The sequence below is a fragment of the Nematostella vectensis genome, chromosome 1, assembly GCF_932526225.1.
Source record: "Nematostella vectensis chromosome 1, jaNemVect1.1, whole genome shotgun sequence".
NCBI lineage: Eukaryota > Metazoa > Cnidaria > Anthozoa > Actiniaria > Edwardsiidae > Nematostella > Nematostella vectensis.
This window is the reverse complement of record NC_064034.1, coordinates 20,213,865-20,234,322: the sequence shown is the minus strand read 5'-3', so window position 1 is coordinate 20,234,322 and position 20,458 is coordinate 20,213,865. Positions and strand designations below refer to the sequence as shown.

At 39.4% G+C, this 20,458-nt stretch overlaps 3 protein-coding genes and 2 long non-coding RNA genes across 6 annotated transcripts; 3 read left to right on the top strand and 2 right to left on the bottom strand.

Annotated features, from left to right (window-relative positions):
- Positions 1 to 2,216: 2,216 nt before the first annotated feature.
- On the top strand, positions 2,217 to 3,396 carry LOC125568117. The gene is made up of 3 exons (XR_007312109.1): positions 2,217 to 2,483; positions 3,023 to 3,147; positions 3,270 to 3,396. It is a non-coding gene; the product is annotated as an uncharacterized LOC125568117 (long non-coding RNA).
- A 569-nt stretch (positions 3,397 to 3,965) lies between these two features.
- Positions 3,966 to 6,560, bottom strand: LOC5504946 (protein zwilch homolog). Its single transcript, XM_001625753.3, has one exon. It carries the CDS (start codon positions 6,477 to 6,479, stop codon positions 4,479 to 4,481), a length of 2,001 nt encoding a protein of 666 aa, XP_001625803.2. The 5' UTR covers positions 6,480 to 6,560; the 3' UTR covers positions 3,966 to 4,478.
- Positions 6,561 to 7,241: 681 nt separating this feature from the next.
- Positions 7,242 to 8,465, top strand: LOC5504945. The gene has a single exon (XM_001625765.3). The coding sequence runs from the start codon at positions 7,439 to 7,441 to the stop codon at positions 8,450 to 8,452; it is 1,014 nt and encodes a 337-aa protein (XP_001625815.2). The 5' UTR covers positions 7,242 to 7,438; the 3' UTR covers positions 8,453 to 8,465.
- A 4,573-nt stretch (positions 8,466 to 13,038) lies between these two features.
- LOC5504933 (bcl-2-like protein 1) lies at positions 13,039 to 20,124 on the top strand. Of its 2 annotated transcripts, none has more exons than XM_048727256.1 (3): positions 13,039 to 13,145; positions 16,877 to 17,528; positions 18,260 to 20,124. In XM_048727256.1, the coding sequence occupies exons 2-3, from the start codon at positions 17,013 to 17,015 to the stop codon at positions 18,368 to 18,370; spliced, it is 627 nt and encodes a 208-aa protein (XP_048583213.1). In that variant the 5' UTR covers positions 13,039 to 13,145; positions 16,877 to 17,012; the 3' UTR covers positions 18,371 to 20,124. The 2 variants fall into 2 exon arrangements, with proteins under 2 accessions (XP_048583213.1, XP_032229199.1); XM_032373308.2 differs by lacking the exon at positions 13,039 to 13,145 and adding an exon at positions 16,570 to 16,741.
- Positions 14,377 to 16,508, bottom strand: LOC116612533. Its single transcript, XR_004293950.2, has 2 exons — positions 15,531 to 16,508; positions 14,377 to 15,173 (listed from the first exon to the last, which is right to left on the bottom strand). It is a non-coding gene; the product is annotated as an uncharacterized LOC116612533 (long non-coding RNA).
- Positions 20,125 to 20,458: the final 334 nt, after the last annotated feature.

The following is a 20,458-nucleotide window of genomic DNA, read 5'->3' as shown; positions in this document are numbered from 1 at the left end:
TATAAATATAGGGAGCCTAGTTCTGTATGTAATGCTGCTGTGTGCTGGCCCTCGGGCAATAAAGCTTGAAAACAGCAGCCTCGCCTTCGTCTTCGCCCTTTACAATGTCCTTTTTCTCCTGCTTTACATTATTGACGATTTCTTATGGAGAACCAAGAGTGGCCAAGAATTTATATCCTTTGGGATACCTTTGTTTATTAGTTCCCAGTTCTATCAAAGGCTCGGTCGCTGGGTCGTTGTTTGTGTCTTTCTTCGTCATTCAAGTGCTTTCCCAAATCTAGACTTGAAGTTCTATTTTAAAACAAGCAAGCTACCTTTAAGGCCAATACAATGGATGCCGACAAGATTGCTCCAGCTCTAAAGTTTACTGCGGTTGTTGGCAGTGGTTTGCTCACTGGTAGCTCCGTCAAAGGTCTTTTCGCCGATTTGCCTTCGCTCAAAGAACACTCGCATGGATGCATTTTGAAGATTCTTCGCCTCCAGTTTTGGCGCGTGGGGAGAATCTATATGACTCTGATATCTGCAACCACTGCATCAGGAGTTACTCTTTATTTCATGGATAAAGATAAAAACATGCCGTATTTCGTCGCCGGGGGGCTGATCGCGAGCATTTTGCCTATAACCCATTTTCTACTGATGCCCGTTGCGAGACCCATGCTTCGTCCTGAGGCGAAGGAAGAAATGACCGAAGACAAAGTCCGCAGCTCGCTGGATACTTTGGGGAAAGTTCACACGATTCGCTGCCTTGTCGCCATGTCTGCGTTTGGCTACTTGGTTTATCAGCTGGTCAAGTAAACACTATTTTTTTAAAAAGTGGGAATATTTTAATAAATCAACTAGTCTATACAATTCATTATGACAATGTATGCATATAATGGATGGTTATGAATAATGATGCATAATAATGAATAAATTTTACTAAGACTATTGGATAATGTATGTCCTTAAAATGGAGCCAAATATAAGTTATGTGTTAATAATAAAAAAGATTAAGCTTAGCAGTATGTGAAGTGTATTTTTCTCTTCAATTATTGATATTGAGTATAGCAACTATTAAAGTGTGATAACACTTCCATGGTCACCAATACAATTTTTGAAGAAAGCTAGACAATAAGCTTGCGAGAACTATTAACTTCAAAATATTCCACTCTAATGTGCACTGAAGCATTTCTTTGCCCCATTAGTTGACCAGCCATTATTAATAATGGAACTATGGAACTATGAATGTCAACCATGTAAAATGTTATTGGCTTACTTCACAACTCATCTCAAGAAAGGTCAAATAAGGTCCATGCTAATAGCTAATATAGTATAAAGCTGATAGAAAATCAATAGAAATAACTCTATATAAATTCCCTGTTACAGCGCAACCAGTAAAACCATAAACACCTGAAATATGTATGAAATGTTTGTTCCGGCCAATCACTAGTGAAATGTTCAAACAGTCAATTAGAAACATGTCTCAAGAAGTCACAGTGTCTGAATTCTCCTGTCTGATTTGTCAAGACAATAAACATTCTACACATACTTTTAGGTGTTCACAGTTTTACTGTGAACTTCAATAGCACTTTGAACAGTCTTTTTGAGTAACTGGTGATCTTTTAAAATGTTTCCGTTACTTTATTCAAAGAACAAATTGAACATATTTGCTCAATTTAAGCAGAACAACTTAAAAGAGTTCAAGAACCTGTGACGATAATGATTGTGATGTTGATGCGGTGATGATGATGACAACGACAATGAAGATTGGTACATAATGATGTTGATTTTTCAGTTATGTAGAACATACAGCCACTTCCACATCCTCGTGCTACTGAAACGATTGCTCATTGGAATTGGAAAAGAATAAATACTTGTACTTTTACGTACAAAAACCAAGATTTGCAGAAATATCTTTTAGGTTTTATTGCAGGCCCGTACCAAGTATTTTTCTTAAGGGACGGGGGGGTGCAAATCCGAAAGTGTGGACCTTATTTACCGGGGGAGGGGGGGGGGGGAGAAGTTCTCTGATAAAAATCTAACCACCTCCGAAAGAGCAAAAAAGGATTTTTTTATTTCAGCATTCCCATGTGACGTTTATTGTCGGATTTGGCTACACCAGAGTGATCTAGCTTGTGATTTATAGTTTTGAATACAAAAAGCACGTCTATTGAGAACAAAAAGAAGACTTTTGGCCGTTGTGGGGGGGGGGGGGGGGGGTACGGGCCTGTGTTGTAGGTTTCTAAATTACTTTTGTCCATTGCATTTATCGGATAGCGAGAGATGGAAAGTTATGTTATCGTTATCCAGCTGTCTTTATAACACCGTAAGGTAAACAAATGATGCTTATTGATGCTCTAAACATCTTTAGCCTCTCGTTAGAGCTCTTACACCCCTGAAAACTCAAGCCCACACGTGGCATAGTAATAACACAAACGTCCAAAACCTCAAAACCACCTCCATCCGGGTGCTGAAAAGATTCTTCGCCATCTCGCAAAAAAAAGGTAAGTTTGTTTTATATTACTATACGAGAGATATTTTAAATAGTAAAACAACGTGTTGCTTTTGTGGCCCATTGAGATTGGAGCTTAATAACTAAATGAAATGTCCATCTAAATATCCCATAGATGAACAAGTTTTAATCTTTAAGTTTTTGATTAACTCTTTAATAAACGAGCTATTGGCTTTCATGTAAAAGGGATTACAGTAAAAATTATTCATTCATGTGAAAATGCTTTCTGTGTTTACTGTGGTTCATAAAACCGCACAGCCTGCATTTACTGACATGCAAGACTTATAAAGCTTTTATTAATTTATTTTTATGCGCAAGCAAAGTTTAGGGGATAAAACATATTTCTATCACTTCACAAGTGGTGAGTTTGTAATATGGGATACTTCGATCAGTAAGCGCTTGTCATTCCGCCCAAGACTACTCATCCCATTGTTTATTTGGTTATCCATCACATTACGCCACAAAAACAATACGACTATACGGGTGATCAGTGGGGGCAAGCAAAACCCTTCTCATATGATTATATCACAGGAACGTTCTACCATGAGGACACCAATCCTCGTTTTATCCATTATGCTTGGCCTAGTGCTCGTCGCTCCATATGCCGCGTATCCCATGCTAAAAGCAAGGATGTTCAGAATTCCTCATCCAATCAGGTATAAGCTTACAAAACGTATATTTCCATTAGCGTCCCATTCTGACGGAAATGGGCGGGGGATAGAAACAATTTGTTCTTCATCACTATACTGACGTACTGATGGCTGTTCTGGCGTTTTAGGTGATGGAGATCAGAGATGCAATTTCGGGCGGCGTTCTTGAGACCCCTGTTGATAGCTTTGAGGAGAAGCGCTTGATAAATGAATGATATAATTGTTTGAACAGAGAAATAAAATTTACAGTCTTTTAGCTCCTTTTTTTTTTGGGGGGGGGGGGGGGGTGGTGGAGCGGAATTCGTTACCGAGCCGTTACATCTGTAATGGACGATCCTTCACCAAAATTCTAAAAAATTCTACGATAAAGGATGACAAAATATTTATTTGTCCTAATTAGGATCACGTTTAATTAAAACCTGCGCAGCAAGCATTTCAAGCCCAGTAGAAGCCAAACTCAACTAATATTAAATTTGATTCATATTACCAAAATAACTATGACGTTTGTTTTTAAGCTTGGATCAAGGCTAGGGGGCGTTAAATAAGTTCATTAGATAGGGGGCGTTTATTAGATCATTAACGGTATGTTACTTTTTCATTCAGTATGGACACCCTGTGTCAAATCATGGGGAGGGAGCATGGGGGTCCCCAAGGTTTTAACATATTGGGTCTTTGTAGTGTGTTTTCGCCAATTGTTTATAGGCTGTTGAGAGGTTAATCTGGATGACATTCTAATTCTTTGTCGTTTTAAGTCTATGTAAATTGCTTAAGAATAAATAATATATTTATAATTAAATAATTGCTTTAAAATTAATTCAAATTACCACATTTACAGCCTTTTTAATGGGGGTATTTAGCTTCAAACTTTTCATAAAATGATCAAAATGCTTGAAAAAATTGACAAGAGGGCTGTGAACAAACTAATAAATCACTTTCAACCTCCTAAATGCCCAACTTTTAGAAACCATTTTTTATGGTGGCGTAAACAAATTTCTATATTAAAAGATTCTTGTACAAAGAGGTGTTGCCAGACAGACATCTACAGTCTATATTCTACATATTTACTACATGAAAATTAACACATTCCTAAAGTATTTTACAAGCTTGAACACAACCAAATCATATTGGTCATTTAGACAATTGAAAAATTAAATTTAAAAAAATACCCTTTACCATAGCCAATGCAACAGTGTGCTGGCATGTCGCTTTTATTACTTCTGTATCTTTATTAACTTTCCAAGATTCATTTATGATGTAATACTGGTTCCTAGATGTTATAGCCATTGCATATCAGTAATGAGTTACTGTCTGTATTATAGCCACATCCAGGATTTTTCTTACTTGATATTCAACTTGCATGGTATTAAGGGTAGAAGAGTCTGCTTGGCAAAAGTAAGATAGTAAGGCAGTTTAGATCTTTGTAGGCCATTAATAGTACAATCCCCATCCTCATTCAAAGCGCTTATATCAAGCACTGAGTTCTCTGCTTTCCCTGTTAGCATTGTTGTACTAATGTGGACAACGGAGACAATTTCCCCCTTCTTGGTCTTTGATTTGAGTGACACACACCATGTGGAAGGCTTTTGACTGGCAATGATTTGCTTGATGGCCGAGCTAGAAGACATTCCAAATGCAGGCAAGGAGAGTGAGAACACAGGGTGATCACCAACCGTATGATGCTTATAGTAGGTGAGACTGGACTGGGTGAGAAGCTGAAGGTTTGAGTGGCCCACATCTATTACAGACTTAGTGGTCAAAATGAGGTCTAGAATGTTATGCATTTTTCCAACCATGGAGACACGGCTCACCAAGTCAGGAGAGGTGTCCGTATAATATGACAGTTGCTCTTGTGTGACTAATTCTTCTGATAAGAAATAAGTAGTGAGGTCACGTAGTAGCTTCTCTACACCTATTTCAACCAGGCATCTTAGGATCTCACTTTTATCAGAGATTATTTCTTCCATTCGCATTCTCAATTTGTGCTTCTCCTCATTAGTGTCACAGGTAAGGACAGCTCTCATAAGCTCAGCAATTGAACTAGTATTAGAACCATACAAGATTGGCTGTTGTTTGCCACTGAGTGTCGCGAAGAATGCGCTCTGAATGCTTGCTGCGACGTCTTCAAAGTCAGCTGCATCCTTAAGTACCATCCAAAGAGATTCTGTAAAATCTAGCTCTTTCCTGGCTGCAAAAGTATCTTGATCAAAAGGCAAGCAGTCATTTGTATCATCCATCTCCTTTTCTGAGGCAGGGGTTTCTGTATCCACAGAGTTCTGCTTCTCCAAGAGCTTAGCAGTCCTGTCAAAAGCAGACTCCAAATCTTCTGAATCAAATGGCCACTCTTTCTCTTGTTCATTCAGCATCTCACTCAAAATCTTCAGTTGTTCAACTTCCATGTTTAGCTTAAGTGCACAGAGTTCCATGCTACCTGGAATGTTCTGCACATGAAGGACACTGTTACAGCTAAGTGGGGGCATCTGCAGGACATCACTAACATTCTCCCAGGCAAACTCAATCAAGACTGAGCTTAGAGTGTCTCCCTGTGGCTCAGAGGATGCATGAGAGAGTCCCAGGAGCTCAAAAATAGCATATCCACAAGTCTGAATGGGTCCACTAGTAGAACCAGCATGCCATTTTTTAAAGAAGTTTATGTTTGGTAACGCATTGGGGTCAATGAATGGGCCACGGCTGCTGACTATGACATGGTTTATGGTGCTGTGTTTCGGAATGGAAGCTAGGTGAGCGAGTGACATTTCATTTGCGCTGTTTTCTCCTGACACCATCACACAAAGAGGAATGTTCTTAACTTCTTCACTTATTTCATGGTTGTTAGCTAATGCGTAGTCAAATAATGATATTAGATAGCGTGCTTCATCCTTTTGTACAGGATTAACTGATGCGAGATTCGTAAGCTGCACATCGAAAGTGCTTGTGCTTCCGTCTGATCCAGTGCTCACTCGGTGCAATGGCTCTCTCCCGTTTATGTAGTACACCTCCATGGAAATCGGAGTGCCAACCAAAACATGTTCAATTGTCTTACGAGATAACTTGCTGTGCGTGAATTGGTAGGTTTCTTCGCCGTCCTCGTCATGGGATACCTCTAAGATGGCTTTACTGACAAGGAAAAATCCGTATTCTGTTTTTGTGATGATATTTTGAAGTGGATGTTTCACTCCTGGCGAGACGAACGAAATATTGAACATCTTGGTGGAGCCGTCCTCGTCTTCAGGAATCGTTTCAAAGAACGCCTCTTTAAAATTATCATCTATTACCTCCTGGGAAATAATATTGTTTAAAACCAAGCAGAGAGCATGAGAGTTTTCTTCAAAATTATCCATGGTTTCAGGGAGTTTTTTGGAGTTATCTCAACGATTCCCGCCGGAATTTTTTAGACAGCAAGGCATTCTGGGTTATCAGACTTAGTCTCTATCGATCCAAAAGCCACAGGAAGCCTTAGAAACTCGAGATGCCTGTGGAGGATAGATAATTACTAAGAAATGGAAAATACAATGAATGAATAATCAGGTTCGTTAATTTTATGAACGCGACAGAGCTGCCCTAAAAGTTGGAGGGGGACTCAAGACATAAAAGCCGTTAACCCCACCCCAAGTGTCTTTACGAACCGACGGCAGGAGGGAAAAAAATGGCAAGTTTCCCAAAATAAGGTCTGATTAACTTAGGTAAGCTTGAAATTTTGCATAGAGGTTCCTTATGTTATGTAAACCAACATATCAAAAAGTATTTTTTTCTAATGGATTCGTCTTCTAGATATGAGGCTTGAAGTGCAATTTTCAAATGTTCAAAGTATGAATTCTCCTCGTTTTTAGGGAGAAGTCGGGCTTTGATAAAAGCCAACTTTGCTCGCTAATATCTAAATTTCATATTTTCTAAATTTCTTTAAATGCGGAATCTTGAGCTTATATATTGAAAATTTCATGCCATTTCTTGCTCTGTCTACGGCACTATCGTTAGCGGAAAGTTCTAATTACACCCATTCAAATCATTCATTTTTGCCCCTTGAACTTGCAAAAAATGCAGTTGACATAATTTTGATGGTCCGTCATATACCACCGTCATCAAAGGAATATCTGTGGGGGACCTGTGGTTCATGGCGCGGCTATTGAAACAAATGTTTTTTCCTAGGTCAAATTTTATCAAAACATTTACAAACATTAACCTTTAAAACTAGCATAAATATTGGGCAAAACATCGAATCGAATGCAAATTTAAGCAATCGTATTAGTTCTTTGTCAGAAGAGAGACAAATCAAGGATCAAGTTCAGCAATTTCAGTCAAAATGTCGTGCTGCAACTTAGAAATGGTGGGCAAAGTGTGCTGCATTGTATTGATTCTGCTACAAGGCGCTGTCCTCGACTACTATCTAGCCGTGAAACACGCCTCAAAATCACTAGGGTTCATAGCTACTGACATAGTAGTCGTTATCGTATGGATAGCTGTGGTATTTGTGGCCAAAAGGCGATGTCATATTCACATGAAGCTTCGCCTCCCTCGTTGCCCTCGACTTCGGATGAGGTGGAAGGGAAGGGACCGCGGAGATAGGATCGATGCACCAGATGAGGAGTATCCTGACGAACTACCCTACGCCTTTATCGCCTGGTTCGCCTACACTGCTATAACGCTTGTTCCCGAAATCGTTGTGATATTCAAGAATTTCGCAGATGAGCTAGAAGATGTGAAGATTCTTGGTCAGAATGTTTTGAAGGTAGCTTTATGCATCACCCCTATGCTTTTTCTTCTGCTTGTGAACTCCCACCATAATACCAAACAGTCTGCTAGGAAATGGTACATAGATAAACTGACAGGAGGCGTAACGCTAGATCTCATGGACAGTATCGACATACTAGAGGTTCTCTTTCTAAAGGATGCTATTGTAGACCTCCCAGTTGCACTTGAGAATATCATAATTGCATTTGCTTGCATCAACTTTTTTCTCCCAACACTAGCTCTGCTTGAGTTAAGTGTGAATAAGTTTGATGGGCAAGTGAGATCAGTGTCATTCCAGATTTTATACTCACTGAGTTACATTGGGCTGGTGAATGTGCCATTTTGGATCATCCGTGTTTACATATGGTGGGTTTTCAGCCAAGACGTGTCTGTCTTCATTGCCAAAAATATTATCATGACTGTGATATACTCAATGGATATATATGAATCCCTGACATCTGAGAGACCAAGGAAATGTGAAATATGTGGCAACTCATTCTTGAAATCTTGTTTTGAGGATCATATCAACCAGTGTAAAAAGCCAGAAAGTCTGACTGGAAATGACCAAGAACTACAACAAGTTTAAGTCTGGCCACGAGCAAGAACAAGTTTTAGTCTGGACATGACCAAGAACTAGAACAAGTTTAAGTCTGACCATGGCCAAGAACTAGAACAATTTTAAGTCTGGACATTACCAAGAACTAGAACAAGTTTGAGTCTGGCCATGACCAAGAACTACAACAAGTTAAAGTCTGGCCATGGCCAAAAACTACAACAAGTTTAAGTCTGGAAATTACCAAGAACTACAACAATTTTAAGTCTGACCATGACCAAAAACTTGAACAAGTTTGAGTCTGGCCATGGCCAAAAACTACAACAAGTTAAGGTCTGGCCATGGCCAAAAACTACAACAAGTTTAAGTCTGGACATTACCAAGAACTAAAACAATTTTAAGTCTGACCATGACCAAAAACTTGAACAAGTTTGAGTCTGGCCATGGCCAAAAACTACAACAAGTTAAGGTCTGGCCATGGCCAAAAACTACAACAAGTTTAAGTCTGGACATTACCAAGAACTAGAACAATTTTAAGTCTGACCATGACCAAGAACTTGAACAAGTTTGAGTCTGGCCATGACCAAGAACTACAACAAGTTTAAGTCTGGCCATGGCCAAAAACTACAACAAGTTTAAGTCTGGACATTACCAAGAACTGCAACAATTTTAAGTCTGACCATGACCAAGAACTTGAACAAGTTTGAGTCTGGCCATGGCCAAAAACTACAACAAGTTTAAGTCTGGCCATGGCCAAAAACTACAAAAAGTTTAAGTCTGGCCATGGCCAAAAACTACAACAAGTTTAAGTCTGGCCATGACCAAGAACTTGAACAAGTTTGAGTCTGGACATGACCAAGAACTACAACAAGTTAAAGTCTGGCCATGGCCAAAAACTACAACAAGTTTAAGTCTGGACATTACCAAGAACTACAACAAGTTTAAGTCTGGACATTACCAAGAACTACAACAAGTTTAAGTCTGGACATGGCCAAAAACTACAACAAGTTTAAGTCTGGACATGACCAAGAACTACAACAATTTTAAGTCTGGACATTACCAAGAACTAGAACAATTTTAAGTCTGACCATGACCAAGAACTTGAACAAGTTTGAGTCTGGCCATGGCCAAAAACTACAACAAGTTAAAGTCTGGCCATGGCCAAAAACTACAACAAGTTTAAGTCTGGCCATGGCCAAAAACTACAACAAGTTTAAGTCTGGCCATGACCAAGAACTTGAACAAGTTTGAGTCTGGACATTACCAAGAACTACAACAAGTTTAAGTCTGGACATTACCAAGAACTACAACAAGTTTAAGTCTGGACATGGCCAAAAACTACAACAAGTTTAAGTCTGGATATGGCCAAAAACTACAACAAGTTAAAGTCTGGCCATGGCCAAAAACTACAACAAGTTTAAGTCTGGACATTACCAAGAACTGCAGAAAGTGTAACATGGCATTGTACCAAACGGTGTGACAAGTCAGATTATCTGTCTGAACATTATCAGTAAAATGTTCCAAACAGTTTAACAATCCAAATGATCAGTATGACAAGCCTGATAATCTGAACATGACTTATAAATTGTAAAACTTGTAGATAATCTGACTAGATATGACTTGTAAATCTTACCAATCAGTATAACAAGCCAGATAAGCTCTAAATCAAATTGGAAGTATAATGTTGTACATAGTAGTTCTTGTCCATCCTTGGAGCAAAAGTAACTGGAGCTGGATGGGGGGGGGGGGGGGTGGTGGTGGTGATATTTTTAGTGTGCTGACAATAAGAGGTCGGCCAGCACAGCATGCAGAGGCCAGCAAAGGAACAATATGAAATTAGAGTGGGGTGTGTTAAAGCCAGATAGCTAACAGGACAACAACTATAAAAAGGCAAACTTTAACGTTTAAGTAATAGAAATTATAAATTGGAATTTATAAAGAACTACAGTAGGTCTAGCTGAGAAATGACTGAGTGTTTATTAAAGCAAATCAACAATGTATGTTTTTTTAAAAGAAAATAATCATTTCAGAATTTAACTGATGTCGTAGTCCGTGTAGAGCTTAGCCTCCCGTGCAGGCGTTTTTAGGCAGGCATTGCTAGCTCCCCCTCCTGCTTGTGGAGGGGGGGGGGGGGGGGGGGCACCTGCCTAAAAACACCTGCGAGGGAGGCTATGTAGTGCTAAGTACCTTATTTTCATTTTTAAATATTTTGAAATAATTTGAAATAATAGCTGTTAAGTTAGGATATTAAACATTAATTTTTTTTTTGTTATTGTGGTAAAATTTTATAAAAAGTGCAACCAATCAGATAATTTTCTTTCCTCCTTTCATCAATGATTCCTTACAAATGACTGAGCAAACAAGGTGTGTTGTTATCAAATCCAAGCATTAAGTTAGGGCAATGAATCACGAAAAGTACTGCAGTTTTTAACATTTTGCAAAGCAGCTAAAACGCTTGGTTTCTAATCATGATATCTCTGTGCAAGGCGCTGTTCAATCTAAAAGCACCAAATATGGTGCGAGAGAAGTTAAGAGAGTTCGCAGAGCATTGAAACTAGCAGTAAACCACGTGATGTACTGTGTCTACAGACGGATCCAACCCTGCCCATGTGACAAGATGAGTCCAACTCTGGTTGACCCCGTCGCTATTAGTTAAAAATACGATTAAGGTTATATGCGTCTTTGGATAGAAACAAATTCTAGACGCATCTAGTGACCTATTACCAGAGCTAACAGGCTAAGTATACCTATTTCAGTGTGGTTGCAGGCCAGAAATATTGGTGGTGGTGGTGGTGGTGGTGGTGGTGGTGGGGGGGGGGGGGTGCACAATACAGAAACATTGAGAAAATATTGGGGGGGGCACAGCCACGACCCTACTGGTCATTTCCTTATAATTTTTGAAAATATTGGAGGTGGAGGGGGGCGTGCCCGCAGTGCCCAAACACCTGCTGCGACCCTGTATTTCAACTTAATTGATCCATGGTCAGTGTATTATTATTTTGGACCCCACCTTGCTTTTCTTTTAAATACACGAACCTGGTGTACTTATAGTTAACAATGATGTACAGAACTGTAAATGTCATGTTCTAATATTACTTTGTTAGCTGACAATAGAGCTTGAAGACCATACGAATTGGCCTGAGTATCTGGGCGATTTCATTTCTCTAAAATCCGTTTCGCTATATATACACTTCATAGGGAACCAGAAACGGGCCGAACAGTCAGTCTAGTTTAACACTCAAAGCGTATTATTTCCAATGTAAAATTATAATGTATTGACTCTCTGCGAACATAGTATACAGTGCACTTTGATAAGGGCCAACCCTGCCACAATATCCCGCTCCCGCGCAACACCTTGTCACACTAAGCATCCAGTTCCATCGCCTTATTCACGCAAAGTAACCTAGATACTTTCACTTAAATATCGTTAATTAGGTATCATACTAAAATCGCGGATGGTTACTTTTACATTCTGTGACTTGTGTTGTCTCTCGGATGCAAGAGCAAGCGCAAAACAAGGTACAACCAGTCAAACCAGGGTCATAAAATTTGGGGGTCTCCCCCCACCCCCGCCAGTCGACGTCACATCCTGGTGTGGTTAGAGCGGCGAAGGTTTTGCATGATCCTGATAGATCCTTGACTAAACATTTGCTTTGCTTTGATGGCTATATCGTGACAAAATACATGACTCATTATTTGCTGTGTTTTTGTGTGCGCGCGCTAGAATGGTCAGTTTGAATTTATACATTCTTATATGTAGGGCGTTTTCCCCAATACGGGGAACGGGCGCAGCATAGTGCAATAAACTCAAATTGGTGTCCGAAATCTACACGGTTTCGTATGTGTCTTATTCGGTCTCTATTTTTTTAACCGCATAATATGATTGGATTTAAAATGGAGAAAATGTCAGCGGCATGTATTGTGGGTTTTTTTAACGCTGCACAAATTGTCATAAGATTTTTTCCGGTTAAAATAAAGTTCAACATCAGAGGAAACTTCTCTGCATGACCATAAGATGAAACAGTAAGCGAAACAGTTTTGTGACCATCGTAGACAAATATTTCTATCATTATAATGAAATGATTACGATGATGATAATGATGAAATCTCGTGACACAAACCAAAGAAATGTAATGGCCAAAGCTTGGTCAGCAGTCGCTAACACGTGTTCGTCTCGGGATTGTTGAAAACCTCGTGAAAAATCGAGTCACCGGCCATCAAGCGCAAGATGAAAACCGCAAGCCTACGTTTCATAAAGATCACACTAGTACGCTGATAATTGTGAATTACGAGTATTTCCCGTCATTTAGGAAATCATTTTTTTCTCGTGAGAAAATAAAAATCGGTTATTAAAACAGGCTAGATTTGCTTTCCTAAAACGGAGGAAACTGGCGGCTCAGCACGGATTCTTGCGCCAGGAAGTCTGGCTTTTGCCTCATTGTGTCCCGTGATAGCCGGTCATATACCTAGCGTGACCTGACATTGTCTATTTTAACAAGAGAGCCATTTCCTCCTTGACGCTTATTGTAAAACTGTCATACCGTCCATCTATGGTGCGTATTCTTCGGACTTAGTCCAATAAACCCGAACGAACACTTATTAATATTACATAAGCACGTACAACGACCTTACGAAATCAAAGAAGAGCTGCATTGGTTCATTCATTGGTTGCGTGGAGTTGGAAGCAAAAAGAGCAATTTGCGGAAAAAGCGTAGAAATTGAAAAGGTGAGTTTCTTGTTGAAACATGGTGTGCCAGTTTTGCTTGTAATAATGCAAGTACTCTGTATTGGTTACGTCTCACTCTTCCCATTACATGCTTTCTATAAGTCAAGAAAAAAAAAATCAAAATCTTGTGACATTTGGTGCGAAACATATCCCGAAAAAGATGATTTTCTCGCATAAAAGTTTTTTTTTTGCTACTGTGTACGTTTTTTTCCTATTCCCTTTTAATTAAGAAATTAAAGGTGGTTCATAAGGACCTTTTGAACTTATGCTTTCTAAGGTGGGGATGCAAAAAAAAAAAAAATCTCGTAGTCTGATGACTGTCAGACAACGTTTGAGTGTACTGATCGACGAATTCTCTTTTTGTGAACTTTTTAAGGAAAAATCTCCTAACGGTTCATTTTTGGTAATATCTATTTTATTGAGTAGTTTAAAATTTTCTCTTTTAGCTTCGGCGCCAAGTGTGACTTAGTACTCTCACAGTCACCCATGTCGATTAACTTTTACTATCGTTTATCGAAATAGATGTTGGCTGAGCACTGCTCTAATAACGATTTATGTATTGATATATATATATATACTTGTGAGTGATTCGCCGGCATTCCTCTGTCGCACCTTCGTTATTTTAGACTTACTGAAATGTGCTCTCTCAGACTCCCAAAGGGTCGCGGTCGCCAAGCGACCCAAAGCTTGTGTGGTCGGTGACATATACACAGAGAGATAGAACGGGAATTTGCTTAATTCTATCGTTATTTCAGTGATGCGATTCCCTGTGTGTAATTGATTCCCTTTCGGTCTATCCCGAGTGAGTGTGACAGTGAAAGCCGAAGGCTGAGCGAGCGCCGACGGCAATCATACAAGAGGCGAGAGAGGGAGCGGCTACACAGCTTGGACCCACGGGCTCTAGGATAATCTCTTGAAATAATAGTAATAATAATAAAACAGTGATGACGCACGCAGGCCTTTCTTCCTTTGACCGCGATAAAACACGCGACAAGAACCGTCGATGAGTGCGTGCAAAGACCGCTGTCTCTTCGAGTATACCTCCACGTAGTCCGTTAGCTGGCTAGTATAGTGGGGTTATCTGTCCAGACCTGTGTCGTTGAGGCCGGACATGGATCAGTAGTTATTGACAATGCTGGCAGGAGTTACCTAGCGATTAGCACAAGGGCACGCGACGTTAACTACCACAATCACATAATGGCGTGAGGATCAAAGTCTCAAACACGAAAGATACATTACAAACAAATCTCACTTCATTTAAAAATGACCTTGGAACATCTTCTTTATATTCGGTGCTCCCCTTATATCTATTTGATAACTTAAGGACATTTTAAACGACGATTTAGTTATTTTCTTACATATGTTATTTAAAGAACGGTAGTGAGGTTATTCATAGTTCGTGTACAACGCCTCTTTGTTCTCTGACCTACTGAGTAGTTTTTTTTAACTTACGAAGTTCCGGTTCCTTAAACATTGATAATAGAAACCCTAGGCAACGCGAGCCATAATAAAGTGCGCCTATGGGTTCAACGATCGGATTCATATTTACATATGTTTTGATTTTGATGTTGATAAACATCCTAACATCCGCGATCTTACATAACAGCAACAGTAAAAATATTTAATTTATGAAAGCATATTTTACATCATATGACGACGAATGCCATTTCTTTGTCGAAAAAAGAAAAAAATTGTTTCTGTACAGTATCTACACCATTCCCCCCCTTTTTATCACCGTGTATTTATGACCCCGCAGGTCTAACTTTCTTGCCATTCGAGCTGTCTCCATTCTCTATTCTCAGCTTTGGAAGGCTGTTTAGTTGATCGCCGATTAAGGCAAGCATTCTGCCGATGTCTTTATACGTTTGGACGTCACATTTCTTTGTCAAGTTTTTCTCGAACTTCTGCTTGCTCTTCGGCGACAAAACCGTTCTGGATTCCGGTACATTCCCCTCTACTGTACTCGCACCAACAATCATACCACCGCCTTTATTTTTTTCTCTGCCCGGATATGACAGCGATATGGCTCTACGAAATAACAAACGCCATCAAAATGTGATCCGTCAAAAGGGTCTTTAATAATAAAAAGAAAAATGCGTATTAAAATAAAATACTGTGTTTTAGGAAAAAAAATGGTTTTATGGCTAGACGAGACTAGCCTGGTTCAATATTATTATTTTTGCTATCGGCTTTTCTCATCTGCGCGAATCACCCCATATCTCGCTTAGGTTGGGTTTTTTGGCTTCCAAATGGTTTTAGCTATTCAAGCTGTTCACAGTGCTACGCATAAAGCAGGTATAATTGATTCCTAACTTTGTTTTGATCAACTTGTTGCACTAGAATCTGTGAATAGCGATATGTCATGGAGTTTTTCTAGCAATGTACCTGTAAAGTTCAGCTATCGAGGAGTTGATCACCGCTCACTAAAGGCGAACCAATCGCATAGCCATAAGCAATGACTCCTGCTTTCTGTTTCTCGGTGTCAGTTTTCTCCTCTCCTTGCTCACAACAAAAAAAGTTCCCGCTCAAAAATTATTCTGCGTTTATATTTCACCAAAGTTTGAAGTCCTGCCAAGTCGAAGCAATGTTGACCTTTGATAGATAGAATGCTCAATTCTGATTGGTCAATCAACGATTCTGTGGTTCCATCGAGTGACGTGTTATTGTTTTGTGGACAAAAGATCGTGTGCTATTGTCTGTGGACCAATCAGCTTGCGTATATTTCGAGAGATGATGGACGGCACAAGTTTCGCACGTGCGAAAAACCCATGCTGAAACCACGAATTACCTCCCAACATGCAAAGCATTTGGACCTGAACATTTCCCCCCGTCCACGTAATCAATAATTCATAATGGTAGAAATGATTTTTTGCAAAAAAAAAAAGGCAGAAGAACTGAAGGAGCGTAAAAATGACAAATGTTGGTAAAACTACGTTCCCTTAGCAACTGCTTCGAGAAAAATATGTTTCGAAACTATAATTTATGAAACTCAAAACTAAGTTCAACTTAGAACTGCTCTCAAGACATGGCTCATTATTAAGTTTTTTGTTAGAGCGTTTTTTTATCTTATAAGAGAGTACAGATACAAAATGTTAAAACGTTTCTAAACAATGGTAGATATTCTGTTTTTGTTGTTGTCCAATAGCTATTCCATGGGAAAAGGCCTAAAAGATCAAATATTGGTTCTGCATATTATTTAGATAGCGTTTGGAATCTCTCCCACTGAGAGTTCAAAATTGTAGTCTCTCATTTGAAAGGGAAATTTCGCCAGTTTCATCATAGGCTCTGTTTTGTTATTGGCGATAAAGCGCAACCCACTAAAGTGTGTTTGTCTTATGGTCTGCATAGCTTGACAGGTAACTAGACTCTTGACCAATCACAGCGCGTAATCCCATATCAAAGGGCTGCTTCGCTCTTTTCACTACGCCATTGCTAGATCGTCGCCGTTGGTCTGCTTGTCAATTGTCGAAAAACTTCCTTCTTTGCGCCTGCTTCGCTGTGTCTTCTCCTTTACAATCTCTGCACTGCATTGCTCAACTAACTCTTAAAGCATTTTTCCTTCGATTTACCTGGATTTAATTGACCTACGACATACCGTAAGTTCTTGAGTTCGATTTGTAAGGCGCACTTTGTGGCGTGTGTTTTCTACGCACTGAATGGTCATCGTACTCATTATTCATAAAAATTTGTCGCCCGTAAAGCTCTAATCCTTGACCTTTTTTCCTTTACAGTTAATCATTCCTAAGGAGAATACAAGAGAATTGGAAACCATCGACTACGACCACTCATTCAAGGACAAAGTGTTGAAAAACGAACCAAATCCAGTACGCAACTACGAATAAACAAGAAACTATTCACGTATCAACTATGGCCGGAGCGACAGCTGCATTAGCTGCGGAAGGCATTTCTCATACTCTCGATACTTCAGCCTTCTCGGCGCTAGAAAAGGACATTGTTCAGGAAGCATTTGCCCTAACTGTCGACTACATACCATATAGACTACGCAGTAAATTCGACCAAAGCCAGTTAGCTGGCTTGCCTCGCGGCTATCTTATTCCTCACTCGCCTTCAACGTCAGAAAACAAACTGCGCTCTCTCGCCTCGCACATGGAAGCGGAATACCCAGATTTATTCGAGACGGCGTGTACAAAGCTTGGAATCACGCCCGCTACTGCTAGATCGACGTTTTTCAGCGTAGCCAAGGAGATATTCCAAACTGGAATCAACTGGGGTCGAATTGTTGCTCTGTTCACATTCGGCGGAGTTGTCGCTCATCATTTTATCGAAAGCGAAAGACCGGAAATGGTTCCTCATGTCGTCGAATGGATCCCTTCCTTTATAGCTGATAATCTTCTGTCTTGGATCATGGAAAACGGAGGATGGGTGAGTTTAAAAAAAAACTCGGGCATTTACTATTTTATATTATTACATCATCATCAAATCTAGAAGTAAATGCCCAAAGAAAACTTTTGTTTAGAACAACAAAAATTGTTTCCCCTTCGATCAAATCCGACAACCATTTTCGCGGGAAAATATTGCGCGAAGGGTGTAAAACATATTTTTTTGAGGATAAAATATATTTTCACATCTGTAGGAAATATCCCAAAGGTTTCGTCATCAGGCTCAATGAATGTCTTTATTTTTCAAACCTGCCAGAATGGCTGTAAACTGATCTCAATGCATAATTGATTGCTTGGGTTTTACTTTAGGAAGCAATTTTCATTAGCTTTTTGTTCGCATTTCGCTGCGTCAGTACTCGCAAATTATCATTCAAGTATCCAGACAGGGCGGAATATATTTCACCTCGCAGTCTCCGGTTAGAGGAACAAATCAATATTTACTGAGCAGTTTGCTTTATCTTGTCTTACTTCCCTATGGGCAATACGCTTCACCCCTGGTGTGTGTGATTACAATCTTTTTGCTGAGTTATCAAAATACTCATAAAAGCAGACACCATATTGCTACCAAACCAACCACTAATCCGCAAATATGCTTTAGGTGTTTCTATTATCGACACTTAGTCAAAATGACGGGGGTGTTGGAAGCACTTTTAGGGTATCCATGGCATTGGCTGCAGTAAGCGAGGCTAATCTTGATGTTTGATGTCATTACAGGATGGCTTTGTCAAATACTTCTCTGAGTCATCTCAGACAGTCTGGAAAAGCATATTTGCAGTGGGAGGATTCTGTGCCGCCGGGATCACCCTACTAGCATTAAGTAAATAGAAATATGACAGTAGCATAGAATAGTCCTATATCAGATGTAATATAAAGATCAGATCAATATATGCCAATAGGTTGGATTAGGTTGTACCTATAATGCTCAGCTGGTCTGGCCTAGAAGGTACGGAGGCATTCTCGGCATGCATGGCACTTTGGAGACCAAATGCCTTACACAAAGTTTAGTCACTGTTCTTTCCATTTGCCAATTCATGTGCATGCAGATAGACAAAGTCTGTTGTTTTATCCGAATTTGCATGCATTTGAAATAGGACATGAAAAGAACAGTATCTAAATCAATGCATGCCGCAATGCTATTACTTTATATCAGTTTTCCATCAAGGAAATTTAGGTTTGCAACATTTGCAGATAACTAATTCTTTCAAGCACGCAGACGTTAACTATTTTTCTACAACATTCTTTAAAAAGTGGTTCTTTGTTGGTGCGGGTCTTTACATGGTGTGGTTCGGGTCTAATAGTATGGCTACAAATGAAAGCATTGGACCACTCTGTTTCTTACATACAGAGAGCTTTGCCTTGATAAAAGCTATTCTCTCTTAACTGTTTCGTACTTCTTTGCTTGGATATTCAGCTGAAATGCCTCTAATTCTTCTATAAACCTTTTTCAAGTTTTGGGCCATGGTACACAGATGACAGTGTGGGTTTTAGTGATAAACACATGAAGGTGATTGAAGGAGTGTGCATTACAATGAAAGTATAGTTTTATATAAATGTGATATAGTGTGTTTGATTGAGTGGAGATAGGTGATGTGTCTGTATGCTAATATTGTGTTTGGGGTGTTGAGCTGTGTTGATTGGCCATTGTGTATTTGGTAGCGTTGAGTCTTTTTGGTGGTGATAACTTCACGTAATCACAGCCTCTGCCATAACTGCTTCTTTTCTGTACCCTCCTAGCTTATGCGAGTGCATAATCACATCACTTTTCTATAGGTAAAATGTGTTCTATACTAATTTTTATGATGTAGTGTTACATCTAGTTGTGGCACTAAGCAATTTCTTTTAACACTTTTTTGAAAATTTGTCATTATTTTAAGTGTTACTTTGCTTTATTACTTTTTACTTATTTAAAATGTACCCAATTAACCAGTGTTTAGTGTTTGTGTTCTTATATTAGACGATGTACACTTTCACAGATATGCATACAGTAGACTAGAGAGTGCGTTTAGAAAGTGTGGTGACTGAGTGAGAGTGTGGAATATAAACAAAACATGATATGTATATTGTAGACATTTCATAATATTTATTGAAATAGCCTCCTACTGTAACCCAACATAAACAAGATGAACCTGGTAACCCTTAATTTGCCCTTGTCAAGGCATCAAATGACCTTTTCCCTAGCAGAGGATGGCTAAGTTCTTTGGGTGAAGTTTACTGTTATTACCACTAGACTAGTAAAGATTAGATAGACTAGACCTGTAGGTGCGTACCCAAGGTTTGCTGAGTAGGGAAAAAAAGGGATAGTATTTGACAATCCCACAATAAGAAATGAACAACTTCTTGGCCGGGCGTGTGCTTGCACTCAGGCACCCCCACCTAGGTATGCGCCTGACTTGTATTAGCAATCATGCAGCCTTTAGAGTAGAACTACTGAAGTTTGTGGTAGGACCACCTGTCACAGACCTTGATATTTAACTTGTAATTCATGATGAACAATGTGCATGTGGTGACACGCCTTAGGGTGAACAATGAACTGCATGTAAGGGAAGAATTAAAAGCACAAATAAAGTCTGTGTTGTTTACCCCTGCATCAGATCATGATCAAAACAGTCCTTCCTTTATCCCTGAAACATATCAGAATTCAAAGCCATAGCAGGGACACGTCTCCCTCCACCAATATATATATATATATTTTTTTTCATAAGAAAATAGCCAGTATAGGCGTGCCTGTGCCCGCCCAAACATTTCGTTGACTGCTATAGCTCTGGAATTACAACAGTGCATCAGATCAGAATTAAGATAGAGTTGTTTATAATCGGACATGAGAGGGGGGCAACAAGGGTCTGTCCGGTATCTGAATGGTAAAGACAGATAAATTGAAATTAAATCTTTTGGCTTAGTAACTTTAGTATCAAC